This window comes from Canis aureus, chromosome 12 (assembly GCF_053574225.1).
Source record: "Canis aureus isolate CA01 chromosome 12, VMU_Caureus_v.1.0, whole genome shotgun sequence".
Classification (NCBI taxonomy): Eukaryota; Metazoa; Chordata; class Mammalia; order Carnivora; family Canidae; genus Canis; species Canis aureus.
Genome location: NC_135622.1, coordinates 16,478,642 through 16,501,882, shown reverse-complemented (window position 1 = coordinate 16,501,882; position 23,241 = coordinate 16,478,642). Strand labels below are relative to the sequence as shown.

At 40.9% G+C, this 23,241-nt stretch overlaps 1 protein-coding gene across 2 annotated transcripts in view; it reads right to left on the bottom strand.

Moving 5' to 3' along the window:
- POLE4 (DNA polymerase epsilon 4, accessory subunit) overlaps window positions 1-22,434 on the bottom strand; it is a 31,544-nt gene extending 9,110 nt beyond the window's left edge. Inside the window, exons 1-4 of one of the 2 annotated variants that reach the window (XM_077843039.1) lie at window positions 22,184-22,430; window positions 21,560-21,644; window positions 20,827-20,868; window positions 12,386-12,716 (exon numbers count right to left, since the gene is read on the bottom strand). In XM_077843039.1, the coding sequence (XP_077699165.1) occupies window positions 12,703-12,716; window positions 20,827-20,868; window positions 21,560-21,644; window positions 22,184-22,390 (348 nt within the window). In that variant the 5' untranslated portion in view covers window positions 22,391-22,430 and the 3' untranslated portion in view covers window positions 12,386-12,702. Of the gene's footprint in view, window positions 1-12,385; window positions 12,717-20,826; window positions 20,869-21,559; window positions 21,645-22,183 lie in introns of those variants that run through there. The other variant, XM_077843040.1, reaches the window with a different exon arrangement.
- Window positions 22,435-23,241: the final 807 nt, after the last annotated feature.

Genomic DNA, 23,241 nt, shown 5'->3' with positions numbered 1-23,241 from the left:
AGAAATATAAATTGGTGCAATTTCTTTGGAGGATCATAAATTTAAGATTTACACACTGGTTAATTTAGTAATCTTACTTCCAGAAATGTATTCCATAGATAACCTCCCTCATGCAAGCAAAAAACTGAATAAACATATTTATTGCAACATTGTATGAAAAGCAAGGATTGGAAAAATCCTAATTGTTTATCAATAGAGGAATGGCTAAATAAATACAGTTTGTACATATAATGGAATACTACATAACAGACTTAAAAATAGGTACGTGTGTGCTGGGAAGGGAAGGGGACATTTTCAAGATGTATTACTAGGTAGAAAGCAAGGTACACAAGGGTGTGATATGGCCCTATCTGTGAAGTCTTTTTGGATTTGGAGGGAGGAGTGGGGGCTTGTTTTTTAGATGAAGCCAGAACCAGTTGGAATAGGGTACATGAAGAAAGTAAATACATTCTTTCCCACCACTTCTGCTTAAGCTCACACCGTGGATTTGTTCTTACTCTGCTCTAGGATGACATTGCTTACAGGTCCCATAGGTCTCTAGCCATTCCTTGATAATTAAAAAGCCCCCCATCACATTCACTTGTAAGGAAAACCTCACTTTAGTAATTTAAGGATCCATTCAGTGTAACAACTCTAGTCTTGTCCAGTATAAAACTTCTCCTTCTCAGTCAGCTGGGCCTGTTGTTGCAGTTGTGTGCCATTGGGGGTGGGAATGGGGTAAGGGGTATGTGGTAGGGGAGCAAATTTGGTTGTTTCCCTCTTCCCTGCTCACGTCTCCAAATCACTGCTGGCTATGGCTTCTGACCCTGCCCCCACCCCAGCTTGGGATGTAACGGAAGGGGGTCTAGAGAGACATGGTTTCTGTGGCTAGTACAGAAGCTATGGAGCCGGTTTCTCTGAGTATCACAGATGCAGAGCTTTCAGATGTTTTACAGAAACCTGTTATGGGTTTTGATTTTTCTTTCTCTCTCCTCCTTTTTGGAGTTTCTCTCACTGGGGATCTATGGGTGTGGAGCCCTTAGGAGCTACCTCTTGTCTGGCTGTAAACCACCTTTCCTTCAGGCCCAAAGATTCATTCTGTTGGGATTACATGGTCCTACCAGGAAAGCCTCTTGGGTGGGACCCAAGACAATCCCTGGCTGCTCCCCAAACTCAACAGAGCTTACATATGGTACCCCCAAAACAGGTACCTTTGCCCCACAGCTACTGGAAATGCATCTCAACTCCAGGATAGCTACCCTTCTTCCCTCAACTCCCTGGTAGATAGTTTCAAAACAGCCTTTCAACCATTTCAGGCTGAAATAGGTACTATATTTCTCACAAATGCCAGGAAACGGGCCCAGAGACCACACTCACTTGACCAAGCACAATGACAACCCTCCCCAAAGACATATCTCAGCTTCTACATTCTCTATTGTCGAGAGGGAGAGTTGCTAATGCAACCAATGCTCTCTTACAATCTCTTAGTACAACCTACAAAGGCAGTTAAATTGGTACAAGTATAAGGCATCTACAATGATGTTGCAGGCTTTTGGGCCTCACACAAAAGGAAGAAAGAGTACCATTTCAACATCTTTTTGAATATGCATATGCCCGTGTATATATATAAAAAGTTCTGGAAGGATAATACAATAAATAATCCACAGTAATCAACTGGGATTAAACTGGGGGACCAGGACAAGAGGGACATTTACTTTTCATCATATACCCTTTTATATATTTAATTATTTTTATGTTTTTATACATTACTTTTAAAACTAAACAAAAATCTAGTTAATATATTTTAAAATATGAAGGAGATTTGTATACATCAAAATCAAAAAGACCTCATTTGATACAATGGTAAGTGAAACACCAAACAGTTACAAAGAATATAGAAGAAATTATCTCAATTATAATAGCAACCAAAGGGAGAAAATATAAGACAAGCAAAATCTACAAGAAGCAACATTTTAAATTCTACTGAGGGATATAAAAGAACAATTGAATAAATGGAAAAGCATATTCTGTTCTCAAAAGACTCAATAATTTAAAAAAAAAAAAAAAAAAAGACTCAATAATTTAAAGATGTCAGTTCTTCCTAAATTAAACTATAAATTTATATGATCTCAGTAAAAATGCCAGTGGGTTTTGGGTGTAGGCAAGCTGATTATAAAGTTCATATAAAAAATAACAATGAAAGATGGACCAACACTCTTTCAGACCCAACAGACAGCAGAACATTTTGTAGTATTCTGGTAATTAAATCATTTGGGAGATTCCTGAGCAAATACAGCCATTGAAACACCACCAAAGGACAGTGAAATAATAAACAAATGTGTAAACTGAAAATCCAAAGAGAATGGTAGGAACAAGGGAAACTATAAACTTTAAAACTTTTCTAAAACTTTATAAACTTTTCTACTTTATCAAGTAGAGAGAGTTAAAAATGAGAAGCGTTTGCCCTACAGACCCTGGTAAAGCCTCAGGACACAGAGGAAAAATTCCTGAGGAAGGTAGAAATCAGGCAAGGGGCTGAAAACATGCAACTTGGTTGAAAGTCTACTTACAGGAAGGTTAGCAGACCCTGGATTTCTTCCCCAAGCCTACACAGATAAAGAATATACCTTTCTCTCCCACCAAATGCCACTGATTTACTCCTTCAACAGAAGTTGAAAACTAAAATGATTTTCATCTAGCCTAGCATCTAGCCTATACCCAAACTATCAAGTCAACATGAGACTATAATAAAGATATTTTGAGACATGCAAGGGCTCAGAGAACATACTATACTTCAGAAGTAAATGCCTGTGATATTGTGATTTATGAGAAGGAAATATGTATTTGGTTTTCATCTCTGTTCCTGGCAGAGAGTTCCTAAATCCCTGAGTGACATTGAGATCTGTAGTTCTAAGAAAGTGACTCTGGGTGGGCTCCTGGATGGGGGCTGGTCACCAGCAAGACCAGGCCATGATTAGAAGCTTGGAATTTTCAGCCCCATTCCTATCCTCTAGAGAGGAGTTGGGCAAGGAATAGAGTTAATAATTGATCAGGCCTATGTAAGAAGCCTCCATAAGATCTCAATAGTAAGGGTTCTGAGAGCTTCCAGGTGGGTAAACATATTGACATACAAGAAGGTGATACACCCCAATTCCACAAGGACAGAGCTGCTGCACTCAGGACCTTCCCAGACCATGTCCTATGTATCTCCTCATCTAGCTATTCATCTGTATATTTTATCATATCCTTTAATAAACTGGCAAACGTCAGTGTTTTTCTGAGTTCTGTGAGCCACTTTGGCAAATTAATCAGACCTGAGGAGGGGTCAAACCCCCCTGAGCATAGGAACCACCCGAGGATCTTATTAAACTGTATGTTCAAAAAAATAAATAAATAAATAAAAAGTAAAATGAAAATAAAATAAAATAAAATAAATAAAATAAAATAAAATAAAATAAAATAAAATAAAATAAAATAAAATAAAATAAAATAAATAAACTGTTCTGGGACACCCAGGTGGCTCAGCGGTTGAGGGCCTGCCTTCGGCCCAGAGCGTGATCCTGGAGACCGGGGATCGAGTCCCACGTCGGGCTCCCTGTATGGAGCCTGCTTCTTCCTCTGCCTCTCTGCTTGTGTCTCTGCTTCTCTCTCTCTCTCTCCCTCTCTCTCTCTCTCTCATGAATAAATAAAATCTTTAAAAAAAAAAACTGTATGTTCTGATTCAGATGGTCTGAGAGAGTCCACATTCCTAACAGATCCTGGGGACATTGGTGCTGCTGGTCCCTAGATCATACTTTGATCAATAAGACACCACAGTAGCAGTTTTCAAAGTATAGCCAAGGGACTTCAGGGGCCCCTGAGAGCCTTTGAGGGATCACTGAGGTCTTGCTTTTCCAACTACATCCATGTTGGGACCAGATTGTCTTCAGATGCTTCACCTAGAACAATACATTGCAACAGGTATAAGCCTCTGTTTTCTACTAACCCAGACATTAAAGAAATTGCAAAAAATATAAAACAATGGCTCTCTTCTCAGTAGTGGTTTTTGTTTTTTAAAAAAACTGTATTTGTCATAAAGAGTGTTCTTGTGTTAGTATGCAATGTGTTTTATTACTGTTATTTTGAAATGAACTAATGAACATTTTAAAGATCTCTCAGCTTTAGTTTCTAACATGTTAAATATTGATAGGTATAACCAGATCAACAAATGTTCTTTGGGGTCCCCACTAAGTTTTAAGAGCATAAAAGGCTCCTGCAACCACCATGTTTGAGAATGGCTACACTAGAGAATATGCTCCAGGATGAAGAGCTCTAGAAAATGGGGACCCCCAACACAAGGAAGATGGGAGGAAGACCGTAATAACAGCTGTACTAGTTTTTTCATGCTAATGTACCAAATTACCACAAATTTAGTGCTTAAAGCAACACAAGTTCATTATCAAGCAGTTTCTTCAGAAGTCTGAGCACAGCATGGATTATCTGGCTCTTTGCTTACAGCCTCACAGGCCAAAATCAAAACATCACAGAATGCATTTCTTTCTGGAGGCCTTGGAGATGACTCTGCTTCCAACCTGGTTGAGGCTGTTGGCAGAGTACAATTCCATTTAGTTACAGGACCCGGGTTCCTTAGGTTCAGTCTTAGCCTCTAGACCACCCTCCAGACCATTTCTTGGTTCATGGCTTCCTTCTTTCATCTTGACAGCCAATAACAACAGCAAGTCAAATCCCTGTCCTGCTTCTAATCTCTCTGACCTGCCTGTGCCCCATCTTTGCTGCCACATCTCTTTTTCTGCCTCCCTCTTCCACTTTTAAGGGCTCATGTGGTGACATTGGGCCCACAAGGATAATCTCATGTTAAGTTCAGCTGATTAGTGACCTTAATAACATCTGCAAAGACACCCCCCCACCATAATAGTACCTTGAGTCCTGTTTGCCTAAATAACCAGCAGATGAGAATCTTGGGGGCCATCTTTACAATTCTGCCTACCAAATCAGCCAAGAGAAAGTTCCAGATGACAGCAGATAGCTGGTCTAGGCCCCAATAGTTCCAGATTGGAACAGGAAGACAGAGGAATATAAAATAAAATAAACATATATATTTGAGCATATGAAAAATTTTAATGAAAGGCATGGTACATAGCTGTCAGAGTGCCTGGATAAACTTAGTAAGGAAGCTTGTAGATAGCCAAATGAAAAGGCAATATGCTTATTATTACAAAACAAAATGAGTAAATTTAAAAGCCCAAGCATCACAAACCTCTTGGTGTGGCAGTGAACAATTTTTGCACTCTCAAAATAATATAAGCACTGGGGATGCCTGGGTGGCTTAGCAGTTGAGAGTCTGCCTTTGGCTCAGGTGGTGATCCTAGGATTCTGGAATTGAGTCCCACATCGGGCTCCCTGCATGGAGCCTGTTTCTCCCTCTGCCTATGTCTCTACCTTCTCTCTGTGTCTCTCATGAATAAATAAATAAAATCCTTAAAAAATAATAATATGAGCACTGTCTATTGACTTAACAACAACAAAAAATATATAACTATGACAGAAAGAAAGGGAAAAGGTACAAAGGAAGTCAACTGATAAATTTTTAAAAATTGTTTAGACATATGGAAATAAATAAAGAGAAAAATCAGAATAGCGGCAGGTGGTTGTCTCTGAGCAACAAAGCTGGAAGAGTGTGGGTAGGCACTGCTATTTCTCATTATAAGCCTATCCCTACCCATCCACCCTTCACCCTTCTCTGCCCTACTCTGAGCCCCAGGGGCTGGTCTTGCTGTTCCCTGCCCTGGTTCTGCTTGAACTCAGCCAATGGGAGGCACTGCAGAGTTAAAAGGTAGAAGGAGGGAGGCGGCTCTGGCAATCTCCCTGCCCTGAGGGATGCTTCTGGGCAAAGGATGCCATTTCTCCTCCGAGCTCTGGCTCTTACTGGCTCTCTCAAAATGTCCTCTTCCCTTGCCCCTTCAGGCCCAGGGATGGAGATAGCTTTCCAATGTCCCCCATGTCCCTTAATCCTGTTTCTAAAAATTGTCCCTTTACTAAAGTCTCTTGGACTTCCTGAGTGCTTTATTTTCTGCCAGGACCCTGATTGATATGACTGCTGTATTATGTGACTTTTTAAAATTTTGTACATGACTAAATAATATTCTAAAAAAAATTAATGAGCCATTCTATTTAAAAATGCCAAGATCATGAATAACAAATCTGAAGATCTGATACAGATGAAAGAAGACACAAAAAACATAAAAAGTAGACAAAAGGAATGATCCTATCATGCATCTAAATAAGAAAAAATAACTATTAAACTACTTTAAAGGACATTATTGAGACAACTGACAGAATTTAAACAAACCCATAATAGCATTGTAGCAATGTTAAATTTCCTGATGTTTGTCATTGTCTCATGGGAGGTATCATGTCTGCAATCTACTCTTTTTTTTTTTTTTTATGATAGTCACAGAGAGAGAGAGAGCGAGAGAGAGAGAGGCAGAGGGAGAAGCAGGCTCCATGCACCAGGAGCCCGACGTGGGATTTGATCCCAGATCTCCAGGATCGCGCCCTGGGCCAAAGGCAGGCGCCAAGCCGTTGCGCCACCCAGGGATCCCCCCTGCAATCTACTCTTGAATGGCTCTGAATGAAATTATGTAATAATAACATATGTAATAAAGACAGTGATAAAGCAAATGTGAATCCAGGTGAAGGGAATATAGTTCTTTGTACTAACCTTGCAACTCAAGTTTGAAGTTATTTCAAAATGTAAAGTTTCGGGGATCCCTGGGTGGCGCAGCGGTTTGGCGCCTGCCTTTGGCCCAGGGCGTGATCCTGGAGACCCAGGATCAAATCCCACGTCGGGCTCCCGGTGCATGGAGCCTGCTTCTCCCTCTGCCTGTGTCTCTGCCTCTCTCTCTCTCTCTCTGTGTGACTATCATAAATAAATAAAAATAAAATAAAATAAAATAAAAAAAAATGTAAAGTTTCGAAAAACATAGATGGGTTATTTTGACAAAAGCTTTAAATACACAATTCAGTCTTAGTACATGAATAGACAGCTCAGTGGAACAGAACAGAGTATCCATAAATACACATATCCAAACATGCATGAGATTTAACACATTTATTAAAGGGTAGTATTTCAAAACATCATGTACTGAGGGTACGGATGGGGATGGATTATTTCTTATATGGCATATGGAAAACCAAGTAGCCATTTAGAAAAGAAGTAATGATGGCTCCCCACGTCACTCTGTGGGCCAAAATAAATGCCAGATGGATTAAACACCAAAGCAGTGAAAGAAAACAAAAAAATGTTAGAAAAAAAAAGTCCATGAGAGGAGCAGACTTAGCGGGAGGCAGAGGCCACCTCCTAGGAGTCAAAGTCTGCAAACACACACCCATGGGCCCAGTGCCTTTCCAGCTGGCTGCTGGCTCCTATCTACCGCAGGCCAGTCCTCTGCCAGAGCCTGTGCATACAGAATGAACGAATCAAAGAGCAGAGAGGCATGGCATTTGTTGGTCAGGGGCAGCACCAGTGTCAATGAGCAGCACTGACAGAGGCAGTGGGGCCCGGCTGAGAAGTCTGGGCTCAGGGGACAGCCACAGTGTCCCCACATCTCATGGGGGGGGGGCAAGACCCATGGTCCAGCTTCCCATTCTTCCCACTTTCCAAGCCTACTTCTTCAGCCTCCTGCCGGTTCTGTGAGCCACTCAACATTAAATTCCTTTTCTGTTTAAAATCACCCAGGTTTGTTTCCGTTGCTTACAACTTAGAATGTTAACTACACACATGTGCACACACACGCATAAATGGTGTGTCCATATATATATCCTATATATCACATATATATTATACATTTTTTTGCCTTAAAATTACATATGCATGAATATGAGCATGCATACAAACTTGGCAGGCCAGTACACGGGCCACAGTATACACCTATGGGGAGGAGGAGTTTAAAGGTGGAACTGAACTAAAAGGAATTCCACTTTTGAATCTATCTTCTCTGTTAAGGGTTTTTTGTTTTTTACCATAATCATAGATTTACATACTACTTTTTTAAATTATAAATATTTTAACACAATTTTTTTCAGGCAAATCTTTTACTTGAGCAACAAGTACTTTTACTTGTCTCACACTAGAGCTGGAGTTGGGACACTGAAGCCAGAACAAGCTGCAGGCAGAAGCTGCATCCCCAACCCCCCACCCCACTCCCATCATGAAGCAGGCCATCTAATGGTACACAGGGCGTCAAGCACTGATTTCACAGTGTGATGAGGCTTAAGATAGCAAAAGATAGGTCCTGTGGGAGCACAGAGGACGGGCACCCACCAGAGGAAGGCGGCCAGGAAAAGTTTCCCAGTCTTACACTTTGGGCCAGCAAATGAGAAGAGAATAAGCAGAAACGTACGGCAGGCAAGGGGAGGAGCACCCTGCACACCACAGGACCACAGCGCTCTCAGGAAATGTGGTGGCTGGAGTACAAGGAGGGCAGGGAGGAGAGGCAAGCACAAAGGGACAGGCAAGGTTCATCATAGAGACCTTGTGAAGTCTTCTTAAGCAGGTGAGACTATACCCCAGGGGCCAACAGACAGTCACAGAGCAGAAAGAGCTGATCAGACCTGGCATTAGTTTTGATCAGTAATAGGATTTTTCCCTCCAGTTTATATCAGCTGTGACAATTTTTTTAATTTTATTTTATTTTATTTATTCATGAGAGACACAGAGAGAGAGGCAGAGACACAGGCAGAGAGAGAAGCAGGCTCCATGCAGGGAGCCCAATGTGGGACTCGATCCCAGGACTCCAGGACCACACCCCAGGCCGAAGGCAGACACCCAACCGCTGAGCCATCCAGGGATCCCCGACAATTCTTATTGTCATTGGAGCACACCTGCAAAGTTTCCTCTTATCTTCCGGAACACTGGGCAGAGTTTTCCTAGGATCAACTGGAGGAAGATCATCCATTCATCTATCCCAACTTGTGACTCCTGGCTCTCCCTGCCAGCCTTTGTAGGCACTTGCATCAGGGCTAATTATACCGTCTCTCCTAAACCACTAGCTATGTAAACCAATGAAATAAAAAAATCTCAGCGCTTTCCAGAAGTTTGACGCAGAGGAAGCACCTTGTGAAATCCTCTGAGGGCAGGCCTGTTTAGCCACTTGAGGCCCTGTAGGCTACATTCATTAACCTTAGGGCCACCACCATCACTCATTCTTATTAGCACAAATACCTCACCTGCCAGCACATGCTGGCATATTCACTCCTCTCTCCTGTCTCCCAGCACCACCACAGCTTAGGGTTTCCTCTTGTCCTGTGTCCAGGTGTCTCCCATTAGAGCACGGTCACAGTCTATGTCTCATGCTCTGAGCTGGAAGGTTTCCCATGACAATGAGCTCCTGCAAACTTTCTCTCCCCAATTCAGTTATAATGGACATTTTTCTCTGACACATGTTCTGACTTACGGACCTTTTCACTTTTACAAAGTGCTTTGTGAAATCACTGTGATTCATGCCTCTCACAATTAAGAATGACAATTAGAAAAAAACAATTTGGCCTCTTGCTTTTTTCACCATACGGCAACAGTGGGATGAGGAACCCTGAAATGATCCCTAAGATTTTCAGCCAGCATTCACCTGGTATTTTACTATTTCAAGGCACCAAAGGCACAGTTTCTCTTCCCACGCAGGTAAGGCAAATAAGCAATACAATTGCCCATTTTGAAATATGGTTTCACAGTTAATAACTTTGAAGTGACGCATTTCTTTAAAATGTACTGAGATTCTTATAAATTCATCTTCAGTGTAACTTAAAAAGCCAAACTTTGATCCTTGAGATAAGGACAGATGATTTCTATAACTCTCCCTGCCCAGAGAAGGCCCGGTCAGTCCCTATTTACCATCCCTAATAAGGTAGAGATGTACTAATTAGCAGCTCCTCAAGAAAACACCATGAAATGACAGGCATAGACACCTTTTTAAAAGCATGTCTTTCTCCACTCACGGTACTAGACTCAATTAGGGAATGGAAAGCAAAAGGGGCTTGTTGTCTGTCTTGGTTTAAAAGCATCTCCAAAGAGGTCCTTCACATTGACATTAATAGGCTCCATATGTCTCAGGCTAAGAAACCTGGGATTGTCAGCACGTCAAATAAACCTTTTTCTCAGAAGCAGACTCTCATTAATGAAGCTCCATGTCTGATGTGCAGATACATTTCCATTTATGGTGTTTCCCTCATGTATGTTTGGAGGAGCCCTCATTTCTTATTTAGAGCTTTGTTACCATAAGCGAGCGATGTTCAGAATAAAAAGGGCCTCATTACTCAGTAGCTTTGCTGAAGACTGACGTTGGAGCTGGCAAAAAGCGATAGTAACAAGGCCTAATGTTGACTCAGAACTATATGCCCCACACAGTGCTGAGGGCTTTACTAGCACTATTCTGTGACCCTCCTTACCGAGTAATGACCATTATTGTCACTGAGGCTGAGAGATGTTATTGTGCCATTTCAGTTAAGGGTCCCAAACAGAAGATGCTGTGGCTGACACTTCTTGCTATTTAAGTAAAATTAAAAATTTATACTCCTGAAGTCATTATTACACTATGTATTAACTAATTAGAATTTAAATACTTGAAACAAAATAAATACAATTTTAAAGTAAAAAAAAGTAAAATTTAGCTCGTCACACTAACCACAGTTCAACTGCTCAGTGGCCACACATTGCAGGTGGCTACCACACTATAGCCATGTGTGGCTACACCCTGGATGTAGTACATCCATCACATCCATCATCACAGAAAGTTCTCTTGGGCAGTACAATATAGAAGGGAATTAAGATAGGAGCCCAGATTCCAGGGATCCCATGGACAATAGGAGTTAAATAGGACTGCAGTGTTTGAAGGCACCTGAGTGGGGCAGACTGACAGCTGATCAAGCGCCTGGCTAAGGTTCAAGCTACCCTACCCAATGGAGAATGGGCCCTAAGAATTGTCTCTGGAACTCCTTCCTCTTTCACGACTAACTAGTGCCCTCTACCGACTGGCACATTCTTCTTCATATATTTGATCAGGTCTAGTTGAGTCTGGGAGTAACTCAGCCTCTGAAACCTTTCACTTAGGGATTCTAATTACAGAGGGCAATCTTCCTGGTTTAGGCCCAAATTCCTGGGGAGAGCTACCATAGCTTGCATACTGGAGCATATCATTAATGAGCAAAGGGCTATGATCTTGCACTTTGGAGCAGAACCTCACACCGGTTTCCTTTCCATTTCACCAGATCTTGCAAACAGGGACAGCACATTTCTGAGGTTCGGGCAGCCTGCATTCAAAGAGCAGCAAAAATTCTGTATTGCAATGGGTACACTGCTTGGAGAGTCTGGAAGGCTTCTGGGCCAGAACCCACAGGAAAAATGTAATTGCCATTTCTCAGGAAACTCAGAGTTAATCCCTAAAATTGCCACGGCCTTAACCTCATCTGGCAGAACAGAACACATCCACTAAGTGGTGACCTAAGGGTGGGTGCCTTCATCGAGGGCTCAGGGAGTCAGCCTCCCTCTGCTGGTTATGGCCCAGGGAGGCAGGAGCTCTGGATTCCTAAGCCACCTGTAGGCTCTGTGCCAGCATTCCAAGACCAATTCTAACTCTGACATGGCCACTTTACAAATGATCAATCAGTTCACAGACACACACAGAGAATCCATGCACCAGGCACTGTGCATCATGGCACTGTACAGACCAAGAGTGTTGATACCCTGGAGGTAACAAATACACTGAGAAGACTCAACCAATGGCTTTGCAGACAGTCTCACTGAGACTCTCCTTAGGTTTGAATCTTCCTCTACGTTTCTGTGCCCAGTCCTTCTCTTGCTGCAGGACCTTCACCAGGTAACCTATGGATCTAGTATTCCCCTTACCACAATTTAAAAAATAAAAGTAAGGGAATGGGTACTGCTACATCCTATAACATAAACTGTTACATCCTGCAAACATTATCTAAGTGAAAGAAGCCAGATACAAAATACCATATATATATATAAAAAAAAAAAAACATATATCTTAGGATCCCCTTAATATGGAGATATTTTAAAACTGACTGTGGTGATAGCTGCACATAGTGAATACACTAAAAATCATTGAAATGTACACTTGTATAGTATGTGCATTATATCTCAATAAAGCTATTAAAATTTAACTGGTTTTAAATCTAGGATCACATATTTAAACTTCTGAAGACCTCAAGTAGCATCCCATAAATTCTGGAATCATGGTTTGGTGACATACTGGAAAAATAAAAAGCAAATAAATCAAAGGACTGAGGTTTAGAACAGCTGGCAAGGAAGATCAGAAAGGTCTGTGACTAGGCATGGTGGCTCTCCAGTCATCGTGGCAAGGACAAAGGCAAGATTATAAAACACACTAGGTTGAAATTATCAGAGACCTTTATTATGGTCCTTACCATTCATTAAGCAACCTACACAAATCATTTTCTTTTCCTCTGTCTCAAACAGCAGAGACTGCATCCAAGCCTGAAATGGAAGACACAAGTAATGGAAGACCTTGCAGAGAAAAAACTAACAGGTGAGATCTCTGCTTATCCCAGCTTAGGTGAAGGTTAAACAGGAAAAGCAGGTAATAAGTACAATATTCCAAATACTCCGTTCTTCAAAGCTGAGGCCTGCAGGAGAGGGGTTGGCCAAAGGATGCAGGTGAAAGCTCACGTAACTGCCCACCTCAGCAATCAATCCAAAGTTCCTAAAAAAGAACAAAAACAAAAAAAAGCAAAGAGCAACATGTAAAACAAGGTGCCTCAAGAACTGGATGAGTGTAATAAACTGGACAAAGTTCAAATGGAAGCTGCATTGGTACTGGCAGTTCTCTAAGAACAAAATACGCATTATGAGGAATATCCACCCAAAAGATCTCAGAGGATAAACATATCACTATAGAAATTGGGCTGCTGGGAATTAAGCATACTGGTCCAGAAAATTAGATGAGAAGTAGGGAAAGGGCAAAGTAGTTGCCCTGTTAATTAATGAGCATTCGAGGATTCCATACAGTGATATAAAATAAATGAAGTAAGTTTTCTAAGCAAAAAGTTTATAATCTTTTGAGAAAGTTCCAGTTCAAGATGGAAGACTGAACCCACAAGTTTCTATGTCCTCCCATCCAGAATTCCATTCTAAAGAAAATAAGGTTTTAAAAGGGTAGTAACCTACAACAAAAAATGAGGCCTGTCACCAGTTAAGAGATTTTAACAAAAGCTGAATAATAGAAATCTGATTGAAGTATGTTTATAAATAGAGCAGAAAAAAACATAAGCCTAGAATGAATAGAGGGGGCAGCAGAAGTGGGAGCCCATGTGCCCAAGAGACCCATGGACACTTTCCAGGCAGACTCAAGGTACCAGGAATGACAGAAAGCAGCACAGGCTAGAAAAGGTTAATGGCTCAAGGGTCTACATGAGAAATGACCCCACCTCCCTACAACCCTTCCAGCCAGGAACATTACCAGAAGACAAATATTTAAAGCTAAGTGGAAAAAAATCAGAGGGCTCCCTTCTAATAAAGTAAATGAATTATCTGGAGAACTAGAGAAGCTTTTGAAAATGCCAACTCCTCCTCACAGAAAGCCTTTTGGGGCCTCAGCATAACATCTAGTCCCACCTCTGTCCACCCTAAAGTAGACGTGCCAAGCAAACACCACCTTCCCATACATACACAACTTCCAAATAGCCTTCTTACTCCCTTATTCCTAAACAGAATGAAAATTACCAGACAAACTTCAGAGTAAAAGGAAAAACTAAAATTAAAAAAAAAAAAACAACTAGAATAAAACATAATTCAAAGAACACATAAGAAAACAAAGCAAAAATACCTCTAAGTTAAAAAAAGAAACAGCCTCTTCTTGTGATAAAGGCAAATTCCTGGTGAGATCAACTGATAAAGCTGATTGAAACTTTTTAAAAAAGAAAATCCTTCAAGCCCTGAAGAGGTATCAATAAAAGTGAAATCCCAGATCTAGAGAAGGCAAGAACACAAAGTAAAGCAAACCCAGCCTCCAAATCTGCTTTTGCCCTGAGGTCATTCACCAGCTCAAAAGAAAGAAGTGAGAAATTTTAGCTGAGTCAAAAATCTTAAGATTCTGCCCATGTGGGAAGGTCTAATTTTTTTTTAAAAGCTGTAGTCCCAAAAGGCTACACTCATAGAGTAAAGCCACGCTAGAATTAAATCAGCCCCCTTACAGACTTGGAGTCAGGGTTCACACATATTCATTACCACAATGAACCAAGAATCTTCAAGTCTTGGATTTGGATTAAGGAAATCCTGAACTTACATATTCCCCTAAGTGTCTTGCAGCAGCAAATGAAAATATTGTTTGGAGAAATGTTTCATCATACAGGCCTCAAACTAGCAACAAATAATATTTTCAAGTACAATGACTAATACACCAATTTAACGAGGCATAAAGAGGAAAAAAGACCATGAAACAATATAAACAGGTACAAGTCAGGAAAAAAAATAAACCAGCCTCATAAGGCTGTGGATATTAGACTAGACAGAGATTATAAAACAACTGCACTTATTTTGTTTAAAGAAATAAAAGACCAACTTCAAAACATCTGGAGCAAGTGACAAAATAGATGTGAAAAATAAGCAAAAGGAATTCACAGAACTGAAAATATAAAAACAAACTAAGAAATCAACAGAGAAGTTTAAAGAAGACAACCAGAAAAAGAATAAACTGGAGATCAGAAAAAAAAAAACTACACAGAATGCAGCATGGAGAGGCAAAAATATGATTAAGGTTTAACACATACATTTAATGGGAATACTAATGAGAAAGGAGAGAAAGAACAAAGCAAAGCCATTATCTAAAAAGATACTAGCTGAGATTTCTCCAGGACAGGTAAAAGACATCAATCTGTAGATTTAAAAAAGCCTAAGCAGACCACAGAGAGGGAAATCTGCATGTAGATATATCCAGAAAAATGTATAGAATTAATGGATTCTAAGACTGTATTTTCTTGAGAATGAGGAGAAATGTACTATCTTTAGGCTCTGATGAAATAAGGATGCATATAGTAACTGGTAGAGTAATAATAAAGTATATAATTTCCTGATAGAGGAAAAATATTATATAACAAATTACACTTAAAAAGGGGCAAAAATTTGAAAGAAAAAATAAAACATAAAATAGGACAAATAGGAAGCCATAAAATAAAATAGCAGATTTAAATCCATATATATCACTAATTACAGTAAACATAAATTAAGTATTCCAGTTAAAGAAAAAGACTGCCAGCCTAAATTTTAAAAATATATATATATTATATTGTTTACAGATATGGAAAGGTAAAAATAAAAAGATAAAAAATACTATCCAAATATTAAAAGAAAGCTGGTAAGTTTTTAAAATATTAGACAAAATAGTCTATTATGCAAAAAGCATTATCGGAAGTAAAAATGGTTAACTTGTAAAAAGCTCAAGAACTTAATAACCTACTGTTGACCAGAAGTCTTACAAATAACATAGTCGATTAGCACATATTTTGTATGTGTATTACATACTGTATTAGTAAAGTAACCTAGAAAAAAGAAAATGATATTAATAAGGAAGAAAAATACATTTACTGTGCTATACTATAAAAAATCCTCACATACTCACACAATTCAAACCTGTGCTATTCAGGGCACCTGCCTGCTCAGTACCACATATGACTCTTTTTTGCCTAAGATTTTATTTGTTTGTTTGTTTAGAAAGAAAGCACTCCTGTGAATGCATGTAGGTAGGGGTGGGGATATGGGGGATCTCAAGCAGAATCCCTGCTGAGTAGATCTCACCTCCTGAGATAAAGACTTGAGTAGAAATGAAGAGTCGGAGGCTTAACCGACTGAGCCACCCAGGTGCCCCAGGCCTGCGACTTAGCACCACACTGGGCATAGAGCTTACTTTAAAAAAGAAAATGCCCACTTGGGGCACCTGGCTGGCTCAGATGAAAAAGCATGTGACTCCTGATCTCGGGCTCATGACTTCAAGTCCCACGCTTGATGTAGAGATTACAAATAAATAAACAAAATCCTGTGCTGTTCAAAGGTTCAGCTATATACTATGAAAAACTTTATGCCAACAAAATTGATAATTTAGATAAATGTAAAATTCCTAGAAAAACTGTAACTTATGGGGAAAGCAGGCCAGGACTGCCTCAAAAAATAAAATAAAACCAGAATGGTCTCAATACCATCCAAGAAAAATGGATTCAATCAGAAATCTTCCTGCAAGGAAAATTCTAGCCCAGATGACTTCACTGGTAAATTCTACCATTCAAATGAGAAATAATTCCAATCTGGGACACATGGGTGGCTCAGTGGTTGAGTGTCTGCCTTCAGCTCAGGGCATGATTCCTGGGTTCCAGGACTGAGTCCCGCCATTGGGCTCCCTTCATGGAGCCTGCTTCTCCCTCTCCCTCTACCACCACCCCCCCACTCATTCTCGCTTTAATAAATAAAATATTTTTTAAAAATTATTAAGAGGAAAGCACCTAAAAAAATATGTCAAGATTTCATCCTAGAAAATACTTTATTAAAAAAATTAAATATCTAAATAAATGGATAAATATACTATGTTCATGGACTAGAAGACTATTATAAAAATATTGTTTCTCCCCCTAAGTAATCTATAGATTCAATGCAATCCCAATCAATATCCTTTTTCTGGGGTGCCTGGTTAGCTTGGCGGTTGAACATCTGCCTTCGGCTCAGGGTATGATCCCAGGGACCTGGGATTGAGTCCCACATCAGGCTCCTTACGGGGAGCCTGCTTCTCCCTCTGCCTATGTCTCTGCCTCTCTCTCTGTGGGTCTCTCATGAATAAATAAATAAAAATCTTAAAATATATATATATCCTTTTTCTGTGGAATTTGACAAGCAGATTCTAAAATGTACATAAAAATGCAAAAAATAGAAAACAGCATAGACACTTAAAGAACAAGGTAGGAAGATCTGTTCTTTCAGATAAAGTTACCATAATTGATACACTGTGGTACAAACATGGGAATAGACACAACAGATCAAGAGGATAACAGAAAACCCAGAAATAGCCTTGATCTAGAATAAAAGCAGCATAGCAGAGAAAATGACATGGAAAAGCAGCTATCTGAATAATAAGAAAAAAATTAGACTTTTACCTCAGTCTGATACACAAAAAAATCAAATTAGTTTTACGGAAGACAAGAAAACTATAAAAATTTTAACATATAGGAGAATGACTTCTTTAACATATAGGAGAATGACTATAAAAATTTTAACATATAGGAGAATGACTTCTTCCCTACCCTTGGGGTAGGGAAGAAAACTAATTAAACAGGAAACATACAGCATTACCTATAAAGAAAAAATAATTTGACTATCTTTAATTAAGAGTTTGTTTACCAGAGCACCCCCGGTGGCGCAGCGGTTTAGCGCCACCTTCAGCCCGGGGTCTGATCCTGGAGACCCAGGATGGAGTCCCGCGTCAGGCTCCCTGCATGGAGCCCACTTCTCCCTCTGCCTGTGTCTCTGCCTCTCAGTCTCTCTCTCTCTGAATAAATAAATTAAAAAAAAAAAACTTATTAAAAAAAAAAAAAAGAATTTATCAAAAGGCACCATAAAGAGTGAAAAGTCATAAACCAGGAAAAGATATCTGCTTCTCATATGTTGATTCACATTCAGAAAAAAACAAAGAATAAAAGCATATACATATATACAGATATGTAATTACAGATATAGTTATAAATCAGAAAAAGACAAAATATCCAGGATAAAAATAAAACTTCACCCCACCTCAGAAAATGGACAAGCATATGCAAAGATGTCACCAGTAATCAGGGCAATGCAAATTAAAAGTACTACACAATTATCATTAATATTTCTACCAGATTGGCAAAAATCAAATACCAAGTATTGGTGAGAATGAGGAGCAATGCAAATTATCACACACTCTTGGTAAAAATGTGAATCAGGTATTCAGGAGTTCAGTAATATCTACAATCTACAAAAGGTGGAGATATACAAATCCTATGTTCCAGCAATTTTATCCACATATACACCCCTAGAGAAATATGTGTAAGAATGTTCACAGTACATTGCTTATAACAGAAAAAAAAGTTATTCAAATATCCACATTAAAATGGTTCCATTGTATTACTGTCACACAATGGTATGCCATACAACACAGAAAGATATGTGCAACCACAAAGACAGATCTCATAAATGTGTTAACCTAAAGAAAACAAGTTCAAAAAATACAATACTAAATCCTACTGTTTAAGGATGCATGCTTATATGGTAAAACCATAAAGAATATCAAATAAATAACTATCAAAAGGTCAGGATACTGTTACCTCAGGAAAGGTGGTAGAAAGACCTACCATGAAGAAGGAATACATAAGGAGTTTCTGGAGGCTGACACTATTCTAACCCTTGACCTAGCTGGTAGTTGCAATGGCGTTCGTTTTATTATTTATTGACTTTACATATGTTATCTGTGTTCGTAAGGAAAGGTTTAGAAAAGAACATATGTATATAAACTCATCTGCATAAAATATTCAGAAAATTACACAAGAGACTAATTAACAGTTGCCTGCAGGGAAGGCACCTCTATGAGAGATTAAAGGACAGAAAAGGTAGAAGACAACTGTTCACAGTACTGTTTTTCAACTACTGCACTCAACCAATATATATAAATCATAGGAGATTTAACTATGATAATAAAATATGTTATCAACCTTGATAATGTCAAAATACAATTATAGATGGACACCAAATGAGAGTTAGGAGTGGGCTAAAAAATGGGAAAGGAAAAGATAGGTCCACTAGTAGTCATCCTTTCCAAAGTGGGGAGTTAACCAAAAAAATAGGTATTTTAGTATGTTATATAAACTATAAAAGTAATAAGAAACTAAAAATGATATCACTTTAAAAAATCAGAAAGTAGGGATTTATGGAGCTGTATAGTTTACCTAAATCTTCATGTATCACAATAGGAAATTAATAGATACTATCTGCAGTTGAAAAATCAAGGATGAAGCATATTACTTAGAAATGTAAGTAACCACCTGAAAAGCTAAAAACAGAAACAAGACAGAAACAAGAATGTGGAGCAGCAGCTGCATTTCATTATAAGTCATTAGTATATTGCCTTGATTAAAAATGAAAAAAATAATTTTCTACTTAAGAGTATATACATCTAAGGACACAAGAACATTTATCATACCTGGTACAAAATAACATAATACTGACTGAATCCGCAAGAGCGAAAATGGCCAAAATTCAGATCTACAAATGTAGGCAGAGCAGAGGAATGCAATTACTGACATTGGATCAAAAGATGAAAAGGGGGCAGCCCTGGTGGCGCAGCGGTTTAGCGCCGCCTGCAGCTCAGGGCGTGATCCTGGAGACCCGGGATCGGGATCGAGTCCCACATCAGGCTCCCTGCATGGAGCCTGCTCCTCCCTCTGCCTGTGTCTCTCTGCCTCTCTCTCTCTAGCTGTGTCTCTATGAATAAATAAATAAAAATCTTTAAAAAAAAAAAAAAAAGATGAAAAGGAATACATCCACCACTCAGTAAATGACCATATATTAAAAATCCAAGCTAAGTACTATGCCATGGTAGAGACTAGAGTGGAAAACTACATAAGATCTCTCCACTTCTATTCCTGGCACCCTCCAATTCATTATCCACAGGTCTGTAGTGTTATGTCTTTAAAATAGAAATCTGATTATATACTCTCTGAAAAGCTGGTAATTAAAAATAAGAATGTAAAGTAGGCTCCGAACATGTTTGGTGAACTGATGGAAGTCAGTCACAAGAAGTTGCCTTGAAAGAATACTTGGAGCACTCGGGTGGCTCAGTCAGTTAAGCCATCTGCCCTGGGCTCAGGTCATGATCCCAGGGTCCTGGGCTGCTTATCCCGCTGCCCCTCTGCCCCTCCCCCCTCATGCTCACTCAGGAGCACACTCTCTCTCAAATAATTTTTTTAAATGCTTAAAAAAATTTCATTGAAAGAATACTCAAATCTAGACTTGAAGCCAGCCAGGGAAGCTAGCCATGTATCTTAAAATACATTTTTAAAAAAATGTATCAAAAGGGGAGCAGCCTAGACTAATATACAGATGCAGAACAAAAGAGAAAAATAGTGAAATAAATACATCCAGAAAAGATTTCTGAAGGTAATGAGGCTCAAAGGAGATAATGAGAACACCCTGGTATTGTAAAGGTGAGAATGAACTGAAAGTGTGTGGCTCTCACATACTCAATCAGAATATGTGCAGGGAAGAATAAGCTGATCAGATTTAGGAATTATTAGAGAAAATAAGGTATTTCAAATATTTTCTACTGCAATGACAAGACTTAGTACATGAGTTAATCCAAAATTCTTAAAAACAGAGACAAGTACATAATCTCCTAGTGGAAAAATCAGTACGTTATACAGATTGTTGAAGGAAAAAGAACAAGAAGCAACACTTTGCTTTTGCAATGTTGGCAACTGTTTCTGATCTCTAGCATCATGATAAGGGGAAGATTATACACAGGAATAGAGATCAAAGTAGATATCAAACTTCTCAATCCACCTAACTCTCTAGGGTCTTTATATTCCCTCTCATTTTTTTAAAATTAGCAATTTTCAGGAAGAAGTTCTAATTACCCAAGAGAATGAGAATTGGTAAATCTCACTAGATTTAAGATACTAGTTTTTCTCAACTTAATAGGAAGGAGGGGAAAAGAATTACCCCTAAAGCAGGTAGCAGTTTTATACGGTTTTGAACTCAGATCATTAGAATGGGAAAGACAGGTGGAAATGATTACTCATCGACAGAGAACTCACCTTCAAGAAAAGCAAATTCATCCACAGCTTCTATTGCATTATCTGAAACACATGGTAAAGGGACCTTTGACTAACTCTGGTCATTTGGACATCAAACTCTTTAAAAAAAAAACCACAACTACATAACGAAGGGCATGACACTTTATGCAAATGAGGGCATTTATAAAATTTGTCCTTGCTGTCATGAAATCCATTTCTACTCTTACCACCAAATCTTACGTATCAGCTGTTTCTCTACAAAAGTAAGAAAACTCTAGGTAAACCCTGTTCAGCAGGGGCACCTCTTTGCTCTGAAAGTCATAAAAAAAAGAGTCTGGCAAAACAGTAGTGGGATTAAGGGATACAAAATCTTTCACATGTACAAGGGTGACCAACTACGAAGAGGCAGAAATCAAACCCCCAGTTTCTCAGGGGAACAGAAGTGTCAAGCCTGGTACAACATGGCAAAAGGTATGAAGGGGTCTAGTCAGCTTTAGCAACACTTAGACTCCTTTCATTAAAAAAAAAAAAAGACTCCTTTCATTACCTACCCCACCACCTCTCCAGCCACAGCTTAGGGACTCTAAAGGTAGGACTTTCCATCACTGTGGCAGTCCAAAAGGAAACATCATAGGGAGACCCTGTGGCACCTCTCATCTTACAGTGATGGCTTATCCACCAATGAGAGGGAAGCCTCCCCCAGCCCTCCCTTCTTTGCTCCCAGACACCAAAATACCAGAGTTTGACAGTCTACCCAAATCTCTCCGCTGGAGGGTTTTCCTCTTTCCTTGTTGGGCACAGCAGTAGGCATCTTTTGCAATGGTCTCCACAAATAGTTCCTGTGAAGCGAACGAGGAGAACTGAATCAATAGGTTCTAGCACCATTCTTGTGAGCGCTTCGATTTGAGTGGTGGGAAGGGAGTAAGGGGTGCTCTGGTGCACAGAGAGGTTCTCAGTCCTAGACTTCAGGAGGATTCCCTTTCCCCCTACCTCGGTAGGCCAGGCCACGTACCTCCTCCCTCACTTATAAAAAATCCACCCCACTCATTGAGACTCCTACAAGTTGTGCCAGACACTCGAAACGCAACTTAAAGTCGTCCAAATCCCTCACGAAGAGGCAGGTGTTAGCCAATCAATACAACTACTGTAGGTAGGTGCCTGCCTCTTCACCCCGTCCTCTCGCCTACACTTCCGTCGGAGAAGTCGGCCCCGCACCTCCCTCACCTCCCTCCGCTCTGCGAACACCCGGTCCACACCTCCTCCTCCCCCGCCTCCCCCTGACGTCGCTAGGCCCCGCCCCCCGGAAGCTTCCCGAGACCCCGCCCCTCGCCACCTCCCCGCCCCGCCACGCCGGGGGGCCCTGACGCTCTCGCCGCACCGCGGCTCGTGCCAGAATGAAGATGGCTTCCTGTCCCGCGAGGGTCACGTCAGGGTCCGCCTTCACCAGAGCCTTCACTCGCGCTAAAGGCAGCCTCGAGAGACGAGCCCCGGGCGCACTCGTCGGGGCTTGCGGCTGCGGGGCCGCCGCCTCCCCACTGGGCCCCTCCTCCTCCCGGGGCGTCCCGCTTCCAGCCGCCGCCGCCATCCCGGCCCCGAGCGTGCTGCGCGCGGCCGCCAACTGTGCGCGCGCATGCGACGCCGGCCCCTTTCCCGCGCGCGCTGGAGGCCACGCCCCCTGTGGGCGCGTGGCTCCGCCCCTTACGCGGCTGGCAGCTCCCGGGACTCCGGTGGGCGGGGAGCGGCGCTGGGCGTGGCCGCTGTCTCGGCGCTGGCGGTTCGCCGCGGCTGTGCTCGCCGGGGCTCGCTTCCGGGTCCCGGCGCCCCGTCGGGCCTAGTCAGGGCCAGGCCCGGTCCGTCCCGTAGTGGCTCAATACGGTTGAGCCGAGCTGGTGCCGGAAGGAGCTCCTCGGTCTGGAGAAGACCCGACCTGCAAGAGAGTCTCAGTCGGGGAATAAAACTGAGTGATGGCCGAGACTGGGAAGGGCAGGTGCCTGTCCGGGGGTCGCTCGTGCGGGAAAGAGGGCACCGAGCAGGGCGCGACATCGGGGCCAGTGTCCAAGAGAACAAGGTGCCCTAGAAGGAGGTAGGACTTTGGCAGGAAGAAATGGAAGAATTTCAGCCCCGACAAGAAAAGAGGCTGGAAGGGATGCAGTAGTGGCGATCGCGAGCCGTGCACGCGTGTTCAGTTGCACCAGAGCGTGGTCTCTCAATCTTCTCGTTCGCAGGCTCCCTTTACGCTCTTAGAGATTACTGAGGACCCCACAGGGCTTTTGTTTCTGTAGGTTATATCGACATTCGTTGTATTTGAAATTAGAAATTTCAGAATTTTATTTACGGTAACTAATACACGTTAACGTAAATGACATTTTTAATTTTTTTTTTTTTTATAATAGAGAGAGAGGCAGAGGGAGAAGCAGGCTCCATGCACCGGGAGCC